This window comes from Haliotis asinina, chromosome 7, assembly GCF_037392515.1.
Source record: "Haliotis asinina isolate JCU_RB_2024 chromosome 7, JCU_Hal_asi_v2, whole genome shotgun sequence".
In the NCBI taxonomy this organism is placed as follows: domain Eukaryota; kingdom Metazoa; phylum Mollusca; class Gastropoda; order Lepetellida; family Haliotidae; genus Haliotis; species Haliotis asinina.
Window position 1 is genome coordinate 14,258,072 of NC_090286.1, and position 17,240 is coordinate 14,275,311.

Consider the following 17,240-nt stretch of genomic DNA (forward strand, 5'->3'; position numbering starts at 1 on the left):
GTGTTCCACAATGTATTTGACCTAGTAGTCAGTCATGGGACAGGATTTGCTTTTACCACGTATCGTGGAAATGACATCTACTCTTGTGATACAAAGACGTAGTTTTGTTTTGTCATCTAAACACAGAATCATTTCAAACTTTTTTTATGGAGGGTGTGTGTGTGTGTTGGGGGGGGGGGGGCGATCTGTCGATTTCATGCCTCAGTAACCAAAGTTTTCCTCTGTGCAGTTCACTATTTTACCGCATGGTTTGTCTTTCACAATGATTGACGTGCATGTAATTGTGGGTTTGAAGATCTAGTGCCTCTCAATATGGAGTTTAAGTGTATAAACATCTTTATACAAGGATACGACCATAACCAAGTATACAGTCTCAAGATTGAGACATATAAAACCATATCCGGCCGGATACATCATTAATTCATACCGAAGGACTTAATTCATACCCAAGGACTGTTTATAAAGACAAATCTACAGCAATATGAATGCGACAGACGGGAGCAAAATACCCTAGAAAGCAATCAACAAAAGCCACGCAACAATTCAAAGTTAAAGATATGAATGCAAGAAAAATGTACAATTGGGGTGTCTTTCAGAACAAAAGTACCTCAATCAGCTTCTCAAACGTTGACCGCATGACGCATTTGTACAGCATTATTGGATGTGTATGCAGTAAGACTACACGAGTTGCCTCCCATTCTTCCACCACCAAATTGCGTCCTCCTCATACACAATGCCGGGTATGTCGTGCTGTAGTGGCAGGGCCCACGCAATGCGGGCGAACTCTATTCAGGATGCAGTAATGGTCATTGTAAATTTTGAAAATAATGATTTTCGTGGTGGGTGGGTGATTGAGTGGGTGAGTGAGTGAGTGTAGTTTTACGCCGTAACAGCTTTACGCCGTACCCAACCATATTCCAGCTATATGCCGTCGGTCTGTAAATAACAGAGTCTGAGCCAAACAATTCAGTGATCAACACTCAGCATGAACATCGATCTACGCAGTTGGGATACGATGACATGTGTCCATCTTCGTTTTTAATATACAGGATGTTAATGTCACGATTAGCTTCTTAATATGTCATGGCACTTTTGGCATTACAGACGTATATATGTCATGGCACTTTTGGCATTACAGACGTATATATGTCATGGCACTTTTGGCATTACAGACGTATATATATGGCTACTGTGGATTTTTTATTATATAATTAGCCTTGGGAATTAAAGGTTCGTTCAGATAATGTTTCAAGGTTTGTTATGTTCAAATGATGTTGCTATGACAATCTCTCATAACCTACTATCAGTATGATTTCTCCAGAAGGTATGCACCACGCTAAGTTTTTCAATTCAATATTATCAACTTTGAAGACGTTTCAAGATTTGGGAAAGATATTTCATACAAAGTAGAAAAACACATGCAAATATTGAATTACACAAAACAATTTGAATATGTCAGACTATAATAATTATTAATGTAATCGAGTTATTCGTATAAATGATAGAATACTTGACGTTACAGCCAGCTATATGTGTCGCCAAGTTTCTAAAAGTCAGTGTAATCAAGACATGGGTCACTGGCAACAGGAGACAGGTATCCACGAGGTCCTGAAGCACAAGTAGCTCTACTTTCATACACGACATTATCCATCAGGCAACAAGCTTCTTTCATTAGTGTCTGGTCCTCTTGTTCAGGAACTGTATCTGCTTGTAGATTCCCACGTCGCGTCTGAAGTCTAACATCATTTGTCCATGAGCTGTCCGACTCGTTCCCTCTCCAGTCCAATACTGGCAAGGATCTAGCCCTCTGTAGGGATAATTTGAACATATGCAAATGTCCAGCCATGTGCTCTCTTGACCGTGCAGTGTGACACACTGCAACTGGGGAACGAGGGAGCTGACCGTGAAATCTGCACATGTTGTTGCTGTTACCTGCAACGGCCCCCTCGCTTGCTTCCATTTCCTCTTCGTTGATGTCATCATAAGCATTTGTAGACATTGGTACGTCTGGTAGTGGTCTCTCACGGGAGCTTAGCAAGCGCCTGTAGATCCCGATGGACGAGGAGGTACATGGCCTGAAGTCATACAGAAGTTCTCACCAACAGGAAACAAACAATACCACAAAATGCAGGAAATTTGATGTTTTATAATGTACAGATGTCGACACCGAAAACAGTCTATTTTGAGGTACCTTCTAATGAGGAAAAGTATTGTTGCAGACACCAGCAGCAATGCAACAGATCCTATTATATAGTTCACTGACGGTGCAATCTGGATGGCGCCTTCCTTTGTATCCCGCGTCGGTTCTAAAACAGAAACATGATTCCTTAAACGTATTGTTTAATTCGTCAGCCAAACATATTGCAGGTATAACATATCGTCCTGTAAATCTGGACCAAGCAATCTGGTGACTGAAATTATAAGCCAGGATTATTACCACCTGGGTAAGACATGTATCCAGCAAAGCCACGGGGGCCATGAACACACGATCACAACCACCTCCAGTAAAAACAGTAGGTGTATATGGTATCACCGAAGGATGTTTCACCTGATCATTTTGAAAAAAATATCTGAGGTTGAGGTTATTTTTATGTACACATACATCGTTAGAATTATTCTGTCTTCTTAAAACGTAAATAAATTGATGTACACGACAGCACGGGGGTACTGTGTACCAACATACCTCCTGTACATATCAAAATAATACAAATACGATATTCCAATGCGATGTGAAGAAATGAGGTTTACCAAGAAGCAAGCTGTATTCCGGTGAGCTAACTTTACACAGGAATGGAAATTGTTAGACCACTTTACTTCCTTGCTTACTGAGTTACTGGGGACAGACAACTGTTCTGTAAAGCTTCGTGGCGTTTGTAAACTTTTCAGTTATCACAGGTCGCAAGGCTGAGAAAGCATTGGGGATCGGGACCCATGTGCCTGTTCCATGCAGCAGCAGCAGTAACGCTACATATTCCAGTACTCCCCCAGTGGACGATCAGGTACATGAGTCCAAAAGTGTGGATTCGAAACACGGTTTGGACCAACCCCACTCCGTCCCAATGTACAAAATGGATCAGAAACTGTACTCCACGGAGAAAGTGAAATCCCAAATATTCCACATTATCCGTGCAAACTCTTTCGTAACAGTAAAGATAACATATAAGTCTGGGCCCCGTTTCAGAAAACTCTCGTAAGCCTAAGATCTGGTAACTTTTCTCGTAGCATTCGTTCCTCCTGTGTTACCGTAGAGGACGGACGAGTGCTACAAGGAAAATGAAGAGATCTTGGGCTTACGAGTGTTTTGTGAAACGGGCACCTGGTCACCTACACAGTGACAAACATTAACCTGGTTGTATTTCATTTTCGAGGCACAGTCCATTCTCCCTGTTACAGACAGCGCAGCCCCCTACACATGACCTGTTGCAGAGAAAGCCGTAGTGTCCATCGTTGCAGCCGTTGATACAGTAACCTGATTTCACATCACATACACGTTGACGACATTCGTCACTGCAATGCTCATCACAGTCTTGCCCATAGTAGCCCGATGTACAGCCAACTAGACACCTGCCTTCGGTATCACACAGAGCTCCTTTACAGTTTATGTTGCATCGGAATTCACATCTTGCTCCAAAGTGGCCTTTTTCACACCCATGCAGACAGACACCAGAGGAACGATTACAAGCACTAAAGGCACAGTTCTCGTTGCAGCCAAACTGGCACTTCGGCCCAAAGTTCCCATTAGTGCAGGCAATTGATTGTTCATCATCTCTGCAAGTACCATCCATATGACATCCTTCAGTGGGACATGTTTCTCTGCAGTTGGAACTGCAAGATGGTCCGAAAAGAAACGCTTTACATTTTGTACATGTGTTACCTAAACAGCGTAAACAATGAACAGGGCATTCGAAACTGCATGTACTTCCCCAGTACCCTGAGACACAGCCATCAGTACAGTTTCCTGTACCGAATCCAGAGTCGGAACATCTGTTGCTGACGCATGCTTTGCTGCATCTGTAGCCACAGTTCCGACCATAATACCCATCCTTGCACCCCGAGGGACATGTGTCGTTAACACAAACTTCTCTTTTGCATCGAGATGGTTGACACAATGGCTTGGAGGTTGGTGAGTCTGAAAAAAATGCAGGACTTCAATTTATGAGGTTTTCATTGAGAAACGCAAAATTCCATGTATTATATGACAAAATTAAAGGAATATAATATACACTAACTAAAGTAAGAAATAATGCTATTGGTGTACAGGTGTGTGTAAGTGAGGGGGGTGGGGTGGTAAGAGAGTGAGATACAGAGAGTGTGTGTATGTGTGTGGCGATGCAGTTACTGCACATACATTTCTTCGGTTTTGCAACTTAGCAAAGTGCTTGTGTTTGCTAAGAGATTCGATTTGTTATGCTCGCTGATAATCGACTTTACCCATCCTTGCGTTGACCAAAACTGCGAGGCATAGCGGAGGAAGTAGCAGGTAAAGCTGTGTTTCCATTCTGGATTGCCTAAAATACAACGCACATTATACGTCAGTAAACATCATAATATCCTTTGCAATAGGCGCCGCGAATTGCTAGAAAACTGTTGATGCGGTGTAATGCAGCATTCAGTCAGTCACAATAGGTGTTGGTGAATACTGTATATACTGGATGACGCACGTGCGCAGAATTGTGCCTCACTTTTTAAACGAGATAAAGCTCTCGGACCTTATGCAACAGTAAATTTGACCCATGTAACATTATTTACAGACAGAAAAATATTTATTGTACTATACATCTTATCAATCGTATTCTAAATTGTCAGCACATATGCAGATGGGTTAACGGTCGTTCATGGAACATCGACAAGTGTACTCATACTTACATGTATCGTCGATGTTGTTCAACAGAAATGTTTCTGTCTGACTCAATACGGAAATTTTTTAACACGATTTCGCTCGCTGATTCCTGTAAGCAAGGATCTGCAACTGTTGTGCGGTGTCTGAATGACCTCAGGGTACATGTATTAATTGTGCAGCCTGCTACATAACTCTGACTGTCTGCCATAAGCCTCAGATATAAATACTTGTATGCCAGTTAATGACGTAATTATACGTTACACATTTCAGTGACGTTCTAAACATAAACTATCCATATGAACAACCTTAACACACCTGTGATTAGTTCAAACGTGCGTTTATTTTTTTTAATCTGAACCAATAAACCAAGTTCGTAGCCCATGACCATTATTGATTATTGTCATAACTTATAAATGACACTGAAGGAAAACATTTTTCTGTGTGATCCTTATGCACAGTTCGTTTAGGGGAAGTCGAATTTAATGTTTTAAGTTCCATGATGTGAGTAAGTGAGTGAGTGTGTTTAGTTTTATGCCGCACTCAGCAATATTCCAGCAAATGGTGGCCGTCTGTAAAAAATCGACAATTGTGATGTGACAGTTCAGTGACCAGCAACATGAGCATTGATCTGCGCAAGTGGGAACCGATGACATGTGTCAACCAAGTCAGCGAGCCTGACCACCCGATCCCGTTAGTCGCCTCTTACGACAAAAAGGGACAATAGATGATGTTTACCTGTTCTTAAAGGAATTAGAATAATTAAGCAATACCGTTACGTGTACAGTCGTTGTTTTCTACATGGTTGTAGTTCACACACTAATCAAAAGTCCACAATAAAATAACCCTTTGGATCGGATTCAGTTCAAATCGACATTATACAACACTACTGAGGAACATGGCTTTGCACTGATCACGGGCACCGATTAGGCTACCAAAGAATCGTTTCACTCCCAGTGGTCTGTAACATATAGTGGTCTGTAACATACAGTGGTCTGTAACATACAGTGGTCTGTAACATATTCTGTATATGTTTATTTTGAATATTTGAAGAGCAAGCATAAACACACCTGTGAAGTGTGAAGAAAGAAGTGACCGACGAGTATAGATGCTAGGATTGTCTTCTGACGTCACTATATTCATACACATTGCAGAGTGCGCCTAGTCATGATAAAAGTAGAGGGCAAACAGAAAAGTCCATCAAGAAATTAAAACCGGACAGTAACTCGGACTTTCGAGATTCAACCTGGTGCATGTTCATATGTAGCTGTTGAAAGAACAGAGACTTCATCTGGGAAACAGAATGACGAGGGACTGGCTTGGGACGACTTTTACTGTTTATCTCAAGAACTTTATAAAGTAAGATAAAATGATCTTATCAGACTTAGAGTGCACCAAGCACCACACATAGTTGTATACTCAGTAGCGGTCGCTTTTGTCTCCTAGAACAAGATTATTACCTAAGGTTGCACCAGGTGCAAGTTGGTTTCACTTCCTTACATCAAATCCTGAATGAGTCAAACGCTCCAGAAAAGGTCATATGACGGGTGTTTACATTTCAAGTGGTTCGTACAACGTAAACACATAGTCGTGCAGAGAAATATTTCACTCTCTTAAGTCGCTTTGTTACTTTCACTGTCAGCCAGTGTATTTGTAAAATACGAGCAACATCAACAACGTGAGTGAAAGTTTTATTTACGCCGCTTTGAAGAGTACTAGTATTCGATTTCCAGCACTACACGCCAACTCAGTGTGAGAGGAGAGTCTGAACTGCTGCAGGCCTTAAACGTTCACTACTGAACATCCAGAAGTATGGTACTGACAGACCTAAACACAATCAACGAAACTGAATTCAGTAATTCTCCATTCTACATGTCCATGATGACTGCGTAAACCTCCATTAATCGTAATAGTTGCCCATCTATATACAAGGAATTGTAAACCAAAAGTCACTGTGTTCTGTAATCTGATTGGTTGAAAAACATGATCAAATGGTATTAGATTCCCGGAAACCACAAGACTATTGACCTCGCAAACAATTGTTTTGTTGAGTCAACAGTGGCGACGTCATTCAAATCATATTGTGACGTAAAGTCAGAATGACGTCACAAATGAGCAACTCTAGACGCTACCATGGGAACCAGCTGAAACGGCCAGCTGATGACACTTCACTGCTGCACCCGTACTCGATGTAAACGAGTGCAGACAGTAAAACCCTTTGGTTTACTTTTTGTGTTTACAATGTCGATAAACGTCATGTGTTGGCCAATTTCCGGGTGTTATTGAGTCAGCCGCCGGAAGTTCCAAATGAAACATTCCCGTGCTTCAAATACTCAATAACACCCGGAAATTGGCCAACACATGATGTTTATCTCCAAACTGAAACATTGTTATCGAAGACTTCATTATTAATACACAATTCTATACATTTGGTTCTCAAACAGATGCATGGGCCAAACGACTACCTGGCAATGGAAAGTATTTTTTCAGGACTAGTATAGAATAGTTGCTGCTCAAATAACCTCTATTTGTCTGCGACGTCAGCGGGATAAAGCATGAAGATACTGGCACTTGGGGTACAGCGGAAATTATCCTCAGAAGTATAATATAAGAACTACTACATAGCAATTTGAACACATACTTATGTAGACTCCTACTTTGGGTAATACTGACATATTCATATCTTCCAACTTGTCGGATCTCCGTAGAGTAATCCAGCCACATACTAATTCATCACAACGTGTGTTTGTTGTGCAATATAAAAATGGCTGTCTGTATGTCATCATTTAAAAGCACTGTACAGAAAATGTCAAGACACATAAACAGCTTACTTTCGATGATGAGCAACAGAAATCAAACGTCTTTACATCAACAATTAACACGCAACGTTAAAATGATTATACGTATTTCGTCTCGGAAGATTCCTGTAGATTCTTATCCACCTGAGGATACGTTTCTCCTCACACCATATTTTCTGAAATGTCTCCGTGTGATGTAATAAGTTGTTCACTGTGCCCTCGGGGCCCATGGGTTAATGATTCACATTAACTATTGGTTGGATTCCAAGGCTATTTGGATTCTCTTTTGAGCACAACAGACAATGTGACGACGATATTTTCCTCAAAATTGACTTCTGGTGCATGTGTTCAAAAGGTTGAAATTTCCATTGATACTTAAATGTTATTTCCAATATTACGACATTTCTCCTGGATAGGTGAGGGAAAGTCTACTCTAGGCCTAAGTAACTGTCAGGGAGCAGCAGATAGAAGCCGAAACGGGGATATTCTGCCCAAGCCGATATTAGTATTTGTAATATGGGTCTTGATCGAAATTCAGTGTTGAGAGACATATACTCATGGAGGGGATGGAACACACAATTACAAGCTGGATTGATTCGGTTTGAGCGTAACTTAATTACATACAGTGGGGATATTTGAGGGAGGGCTTGTCAACTTCCACGAATAAACTTTCAACTGGCCATGTCCTGAACGGCCTTGGTATGCGTTCTAGTTACTTTAATTACTTTTAGAAGCACCGCCATATACGATCAAACCGTGATCTAGGTTAGATCGAACGTACAGGTGAAGAAGGGTTGCCTGACCCCCTTCCCTTCCTACACTTGATTTCTTGGCGCAAATCAAGGTTTCTTCATCAGGAGCACAGCCCTCATACTCTAGGGGGAGAGAGGATAGAATGATAGGGAGCCTTCACATTCTTGGTGGCTGTGACTAGACAGCGCCAAAATTGGACCGAGGCTCCTGAACAAGCCTGACTGACAGGATCACCCGGACACCGATATCTACACGGCATTTATTTCAATCTGTAAATACTGACTGCAATGATAATCACTGTCTTTTTCTATTGATTCATGGGTCAAGATAGCAATAATTTCCCCAAACAATAGCTCGAGTGTCAGGATATGTGTTTCCCGCTCTTATGACGAGTTTCAACTTCCCCCTGCAAAACACATACTGTTGACATTAAGTGTCCATGGCTATTCGGATCTATATATGCAACATTCTACATGATGTAAGTGTTGTTACAAATGATATATTTTAATACGCATCGTAATCAGGAGGATATTTTCATTATTCTTTATGTTTGTAGCTTTTTAATGTCATTATGTCTGTTTACAAACATATGTTATGTCTTGAGGTTTCGGGTTCACTTTCGCATTACCTGAAACACGGACCGTGGTGTAGCCGCTACGATCTCTACAGGTCTTCAATATAGAAATGCACACTTGAAGAGCCAGGGTAGAACAGGTCTTCAGCAACCCATGCTTCCCACAAAAGGCGACTAACGGGGTCGGGTGGTCAGGCTCGCTAACTTGGTCGACACATGTCATTCGTTTCCAATTGTACAGATCGATGCTCGTGCAATTGATCACAAGATTGTCTGGTCTAGACTCGATTATATACAGACCGCCGCCATAAAGCTGGAATATCGCTCAGAGCGGCGTGAAACTACACTCACTCACTCACTCACTCACTCACTAACTCAAAATAGACATGTGTTTTCAGGATGATTCTCCCGGCAACTATTTTCATCATAACTGCCTTGATTGACAAGCCATCGACAGCTCTAAGCAGTAAGTTACTTATTGTGATCAGCCACCGATGACGTATGTACTGTAATGGGTGTAATGGATGTAACATTTCTGTGTAACCTTTTGTCTTTTAAAAGAAGCAAAGCGTATAATTGCCTTGAACGATTGTTCACATTTTCAAAGCACTTTATGTAACACAGTTTGCCATCTGTTTCAGCTCACTGTGTTGAGGGAAGTCACTGCAAGGACGGCGAGTGCGGAGATTTTGGGTGTTTGAGTGGATGTGAGAACGGCTACTTTGGCTCGCACTGTACAAACAACTGCAGTTCTGGATGCAAAGACGGAACATGTGATTCTTCAGGAAAGGCATGTACCGGTGACTGTATAGATGGTCGTTGGGGCACAGTTTGCAGGCTGAAGTGCTTCAGTTCATGCAAGACTTGCGCTAAGGACAATGGTTCTGACTGTACATCATGTGAAGAATACAGATACGGCCCACACTGTGGACAATCGTGTTCTTCCAAGTGTCCAAAACGAGGCTGTGATATCAACGGAAGGTGTAAAAGCAGATGTAGCGATAGATGTAAGGTTTGCAATGAGATAACACAAGAGTGTGATGGATGCAAGCGTGGTACGTTTGGCCCTGTCTGCCAGTGGAGGTGTAATGTTAACTGTGCTGATGAGGTATGCCATCAAGAAACAGCAAATTGTTCGGAGGGATGCAAAGATGAGTATTTTGGACCGAAGTGTGAGTACCGGTGTAATGAACAGTGTTTCCAGGGTAAATGTCAGCAGGGAACGGGGATGTGTGCACAGGGATGTAAACGAGGATACTACGGATCTGACTGCATCTTGCCTTGTGATTCATGTCTGGCCAATATATGCGATAATTCTTCTGGAGAATGCTTGAAAGGCTGCAAGATGGGCTTCTTCGGCAAGGGATGCAAGAACAGGTGTGATGCTAACTGTATCAGCGGATACTGCTCCAGATTCGACGGCGTTTGTTATCAGCCCGAGGGTAAATATATTCTGTCGTGGCCACATCTTTTAACGGCAGATGGTCTCTAACCAAATATACTTACCTATTCGGTGGGTGCGTGCATGCGGTTATTTTATTAAATCCTCAGTGACCAATTTGGAAACTAAATGAAAACGACCACTACAGATATCCTGTCTGTACCAGTGATTGATATTATGAGCAACGATCTACATCATGCTGTCAGCTCAGTGGCCGAGCTTGATCATCCTCAACTCACCAGTCTCTAGCACATGTTGCCTAATACAAATTCTAACACGGAGTCTGTAATTTATTTCTAGTTCCTGTACCTACCAACGCCACACCCGGAGGCACCAACTTCCGGATGTACATTGTCGGAGGTTGTATCGGGGTCCTTCTGTGTTCGGCAGCGTGCTTCCTTGTTATTAGGTACGTTCATGTTACGGGTCTACAAAGTGCAATAAGACGCTGACTTACAGTCGCCTAGCATTTCACTTATTCTGAGGGTAATCCCACCAGGCTGTCGGGGTTTTTTCTGAGGAATACACGTGGTAAAGGCAAATACATCATGAAACATTGTCATGTTATATATCACCCGTGTTGTGAAAATGAAGTCCCAAAGTAATGGATTTAGTCAGAGGTGAACTGCGAATCGAAAAAACTTATTTCCAAATCCCTTTCAGGTTTGTCATATACATGTTTGGATGAACTAACTGTAGTATTCAAGTATCCGTTTCTTACAGGTATCGTGTCCGCATTCGTGGTAACCATCAGCAGAGAGGTGTCTTCCGACAAAATACGCCTCTACCGCCTGTACCCATCCCACATGATGACCTGTATGACGAGTTGGATACTGGACATTCGGACACAGATAGTAGACCGTCGGCATTGGATGAGGCAGGAGACATGAATGTTGACTTGTGTGTAGATATGTCCAGTACGGATGGGGATAAAGACAAGCGCGATCCATTGATGGTCAGTGCTTTCGGAAATGTTTGCCCAAAGATTCCAGGTCAAGAAACTAAGAGCCAGATACTTCATGTTGAAACGGTTTGGTTGACGGAGACAGACCCCACAGCTGGAGACGTCATGCGCACTGACAGAGCCGCATCCATTGACCTTGATGAGCGACTTCACGTCAGTCCATGTTACACGAGTCTATGTGGTAGGGCCAGGCCTTCCATAAATTATCTATCTCCAGTCGAGGAATGTAATAAAGCGTAACTACCTCTATGTAGTTTCACCTCAACTGATAAGCAGGACACGTTTATATGGCAGTATGAAACTCAAGAAGATAACCACATGTTTCAAACTGTTGTGCATTAAATATCTGATTCCTGCTTCATAGCCTTGCAACCCTTGTGTGTATATATGTTTGAAGACGTGATAGCATAATTCCTATTAAGGGTGAACATATATGATGTGATGCATGTTATCGTTCTCACTACGGGTATTACCCGGTTCTTCAAACTTGATGTACCCAAGCCCAAGCTTGAAATGTTCAACGCATCTGCATTCCTTCCTTCCTTCGAGTGAGTGAGATACTCATCAACTACCCACGCTACTGAGGTACAGTGACAGAATCACACAACTCGCCGAGCTTATGGACATTTTCTTCGCCTCAGACGTCAAATGGCGCTTAGGAACCAGCATAACACGAGTTCCAACTTAACATCCTCACCTGTAGATTTTACAAACATTACACTGGGTTGCTTTATCTTCCTGCATGGATAGTCATGAATAATTAACAAATGGCGATAACTGAGTTCTGATACAATTGTGCGTGAATGATTGTAATGCAAGTCGGCTTTGGGAAACATAAATGTTATATCATATATGAAACTGCACATTAGTTCTGTGAGAGGAGTGGTTGTGAAGCATGACCTGTAAGACTCTTCCTGTGGGTATATGCCATGGCGGTAAATCTGTCCCGGTACAAATTCCCCAAACTTCCGTTTGTGGTCTCCTTCCGGTTAACTGGCTGTAAATATTTGCCCTTCTTTTTCAGATGTTTTAAAATAGACACATACCGTGTGTTTTGTCTGAATTATCACCCTATATGAAATACTGGGATGGGTTACCCGGTGAAGATAATATGTAGAATGTTTTCTCACAAATAACAGTGTCGTAACAGTCTTCATCCAGAGCAGCCACAAACGTTTTCATCGTAACAATGTGACAAGTGGCCCAGGTGTAGACAGTCTGTGGCAATATCTGTCGATGTTGATATGGAGACATGACATTTGAGACACCTAATCGTATCAGCACATGAAGCATTGGTTGCAGTGAACACTGCATGCTCTTCGGGACACTGGGGTTATCACACCACTTTCATTGTGGTGGCGTCAGGTCCTAAGCACAGAGCTCAGGTCACGCTCAGCTGAGTAACGTTTGGCACAGTCCTTGGATGGCTGACCGTGTGTGACAGCTTGACTCCTGGGAGTTTCTTGGACCTGCCCAACGACGGAGCACCTTTGGTAAATAATGTCCAACCTCAGGCAAGTGAGTTTGTTCGAAATTGCCTCTGTTCCCCCAAGAAAAAATGGTATCTGATAAAATAAAACGTGACTATTAACCTTCTAGCGCCCAACAGGCAGCTTAGGTTATCCGGGGTAATGATTTAGAATTTTTATATCTAGCCTGGAAAGGGCGTGCTACAAATATTCTCATTGTTATTTTCATCGTGAATACAGTTTTAACCTCCCACGCGGGAATGTATGTGAGATTTGTGTGTGGATACATCTGTGTAGATATCTTGTACCATAACGCTGGATGATTACCTGCATCAAAATATCTGTTATCAAAATATCTGACCAGTGAACATCTGTGTTAGAACTGACCTTCAGTAACATAACAGATGTTTTCCTTTAGAGGAGAATTACTGGATCTGGTGGTCAGACTCCATGACTTGGTTATGGCAGAACGTCGTACTCCAGTTGTGTAGGTCGATGCGTGTGAGGTCATCGACGGATTATCTGTTCCAGACTCGATTATATATGTCGTACATAGCCCTAGAATTGGAGTGGTGTAGAGGTAAACAACAAACAAACTTCTCATCAGAGTGACTAAGTTATAAAGGAACACGCAACAGAGTGGGAGGAGTAACCTCCCTTAGTACGGTACCACATCTTGTTCAACATTCACACGACAGTGCTTATGATAATGCTATGGGAATGTGCAACGTGCTACCTTTCTCTCACATCGACACAGCCGTTCACAAACATTCCATGTACAGATGGCAAAACGGGGTTCTCAATAGGGATATTGGAAATGATATGCGTTCTTGTCAAACATCTAGATCCAACATACGACAAAATGTTATGGATATCAACTTCTTCTTTATTGTTATCACGACGTTTCTGGGCTATTCCTTGCCCCTTCCTCAGGTGGATGCTAACTATCAGTTAAACAGGTTATAGTAATGTACATGAAGCCAGAGTGGTGATTTTAAGCAATTAAAACATAGCAGATGAAAGAACCTCATCTAGATCCAGTTATGTTACAGACCATTTATGACTTTAGAGACATTTACCCTAGAGAAAATATACTACTACCATTACATATATATATATATATATATATATATATATATATATATATATATATATATATATATACACATACATACATATATAGATAGATAGAGAGAGAGATAGATAGAGTGAGAGAGAGACAGACATACAGAGACAGATGGGGAGAGAGAGAGGGAGAGAGTGTAAATTCGGTATAGTTGGATCGGCATCTGTCGACAACATCAACGAAGAAATGAGGAAAACTCATCACAGAAGAAGAGATGTTAAAGGCAATCGACAATCTCCAAAATGACAAAGCCTGTGGCTCTGATAATGCTAATAATATATATATTACACCTTCATGATGTCCGTACGTAATAATCTTTTTCTTAATTTTGTCCTACAGTCGGATGTTCTTCGTGATAAGTGGCCAGTGGGTGTAATTAAACATATCTAAAAATAAAGCTAACCAAGATGATCCATCAAATTTCCGTTCTATGACGTTCTTTAGCTGTATCAGAAAGCTGTTTACTACTATCAGCAATAGACTAACCACTATTGATGAAAACCCGAAGGTACTGCGGGATAATTAGCTGGTTTCAGGGAGGGGGTTTTCGACTATTGATCGTATATATACTTCATACTCTTTCGGATACACTGCAAAAAGGGTAAGCGTAAACCATTTTGATAATGAGGACGAAGACTTTTAGACTTACTTGTCTATCCATAAACGTCTTCATCCTCATCATACCAACTTCTAAAATGCCACTTGAAGAAGATATTTTGATATTGTTAGCAGACCTATTCTTTAGAAGAAAATCCTAAACTATAGGAAATTTATAGTAATATATTCACTGTAATCAAATCGATGAACCGTGGTATTGATTATAAACCATGTGAAGAACGCAATGCCCAACACACTAAGTATTCTTTTTGCAAAAATGGTGTATGAATAGAAGAAACTCGTGTCCCCATACTATTTGCAGTGTACTATTGTTGACGGTGTAACAATTTCACTCGAAGATAATAACATGTACATATTTGTTCCATTTCTTGTTTGACTATATGCTGACGATACTGTAATATTATCAGATGATCCATAAGAATTACAACATTTGTTCAGCTGCTTTTGCAACTATTGTTTAGAAGACAAATTATCCATTAAAAGACAAAAATCGTAATCTTCGGTAAGAAGAAACCGACATTAAATAATTATTTTATGATTGTACAAGATAGCATCGAGATTTTAAGCCAATATAAATACCTAGGTGTTGTTTTCAGTAACAGTCGTTTCTATGCAAATAACAGAAAATCTAATATTACCCAGGTCATTAAAGCAATACATTTGTTGTACAAGCGATTAAAATATTGACATGACCATAGAATGTATGTGTTTGATTGTACTATGAGCCCTATTTTGCTCTATGGGAACGATATATGTGGATTTGAAAATGCAAAATCATTTGCTTTTTGGGCAATACCACATTTCGTGTGGACATCGCTTGCTTCCACCCTGTGAAACATCTATTCGCGAATACTCAAATGCACAGTTATCATTTGTACAGACTTGCACAGGTATCTGAATACCTCACTGGTCCTGCCAGTTGTCTCCCTTCCCTTGTCGGCTTTATAGTAAGTTATCCACTGAAGGTTGGGTTGCCTAGTCTAGTGCACAACAATCAACTGAATTCGCAGCTTCTGTAGCAGATTGCGAATGCGTCTCTACATTTACAAATCTAAAGTCATCGTCTACAGAAATAGAGGAAGATTGAGGAATTTACGAAAAATGGTCCTATATGGGGTAGGAAATTAAAACTTAGTCCTGTTCAAGGACTTTTCTCTACTAGAAAATTGATTTGGATTAAAACTACATGTTTACTGCCACACCATGCCGGAACAGGCTGCATGCTTATGTACGGAATACAATACTTATCAGGCGGCTTACCTACAACAATAATCAATCAAGATGTTCGACTCCATGGTTCTACCGATACTGATTTTGTAATGCAGAAATCTGGGGGTACAACTCCTACGAAAGGAATGAAAAAGTACAGACCAACTTCCTTCCTGAAACGTATTTTGAGCCCGCCTAAAGTCTACAAGTAATACTGTCGTTTTGAGAGCAACTGCACGTCATCTGATTTACACTCATATCATCTTTAATGTATTAAATACTACACTACACCTATCTCAAAGGACCTTAGCAGTTTACCAAAACAAACATATCTTATGATCTTTTGACTGGAAAAAAAACTGGACGTAAATCATGGGCAGCTTAAATAAAAAAAACATTCAATAATCCAATACGACTTTGGCTTATTTCTATCAGATTTCAAACAGTGCATTCAGGATTGCGGATTTCAACCATAGCATAATGACGTTCTCCAGATTAAGAGCCAAACATATTCAACTTTCAAGAAACCCTATTTCAACTGAATAGAAGATAAACCGTGTTTACAAACTCCCATCAGATTTATCTGTAGATGTCAAAAAGTTAGGATAGAGACAGAAAGACATCACAATGAAGACGAAGAGGAATGGACAAGTTTCTACTGTGCAAAATCAGGATTAATCCATATAGAAACTGAATATCACTTTGTAACGCTTTTTAATGCTTTCGGATTAAATATTTAGATAGTTATTATCATAAAACTCCAACATTCTACAGTTATAAAGTTTTTGTAAATGAAATGTAAATCTAACCAATGCCATTCATAGAGTTTTATATTTTTATTGTGCTAAAGCACAGAATGTCACTTAAATCTGTATGACATATAGTATGTTAGTTCTACCATCATTATATGTACTGTAAATTGTATGTTTGTTGGACCCGAGGCCTTTAAAACTGCATGAATAAATACATCAATCACAATTGTCCGAGAACTCTTAGTGTCATTGCTGATCTCCACTCAGTAACCTACGAACGTCCAGCAGGGGAATGTACTAACTTAGAAAACCATAAAAGTAAACGATGAAAAGTTGATCGTTTTTTCAAGGACACCACACACGTACTGATAGTTTCAATACAATCGTGGTCTGTCTTGCGCAATTGAGGTAAGCTTACACAAAGTGACACAACTAGATAGCTCGTGACTCATTTTTGAAGTCGCATGCTATCAGCTGTTACCAAGAAAGCAGTGAAGGGTGGGGATGCTGAGTTTATTTTTAGCAATACGCTACTCGTCTCTCACCCACCTCAAGTCATGTTGAGTTTCAACAAAGCCGTTTGTAATAGATCTACTTGAATGTGGGTCTTGAGTGAATGGATTTGGCTTTTACAGTGGAACTAGGCGCATGAACAAAACAAATGAAGTTTGCAGAGATATAGTTTGAGTACAAAAAAAG

The 17,240-nt window shown here is 40.8% G+C and overlaps 2 protein-coding genes across 2 annotated transcripts; one reads left to right on the plus strand and one right to left on the minus strand.

Annotated features, from left to right (window-relative positions):
• Positions 1-438: 438 nt before the first annotated feature.
• On the minus strand, positions 439-4,895 carry LOC137291188 (multiple epidermal growth factor-like domains protein 6). The gene is made up of 5 exons (XM_067822476.1): positions 4,867-4,895; positions 4,432-4,508; positions 3,347-4,129; positions 2,192-2,306; positions 439-2,075 (listed from the first exon to the last, which is right to left on the minus strand). Coding segments are annotated over exons 1-5 (1,506 nt in total). The 5' UTR covers positions 4,869-4,895; the 3' UTR covers positions 439-1,546.
• Positions 4,896-8,816: 3,921 nt separating this feature from the next.
• LOC137291189 (multiple epidermal growth factor-like domains protein 10) lies at positions 8,817-12,216 on the plus strand. The gene is made up of 5 exons (XM_067822478.1): positions 8,817-8,866; positions 9,361-9,428; positions 9,604-10,404; positions 10,704-10,812; positions 11,127-12,216. Exons 1-5 carry the CDS (start codon positions 8,862-8,864, stop codon positions 11,605-11,607), a joined length of 1,464 nt encoding a protein of 487 aa, XP_067678579.1. The 5' UTR covers positions 8,817-8,861; the 3' UTR covers positions 11,608-12,216.
• Positions 12,217-17,240: the final 5,024 nt, after the last annotated feature.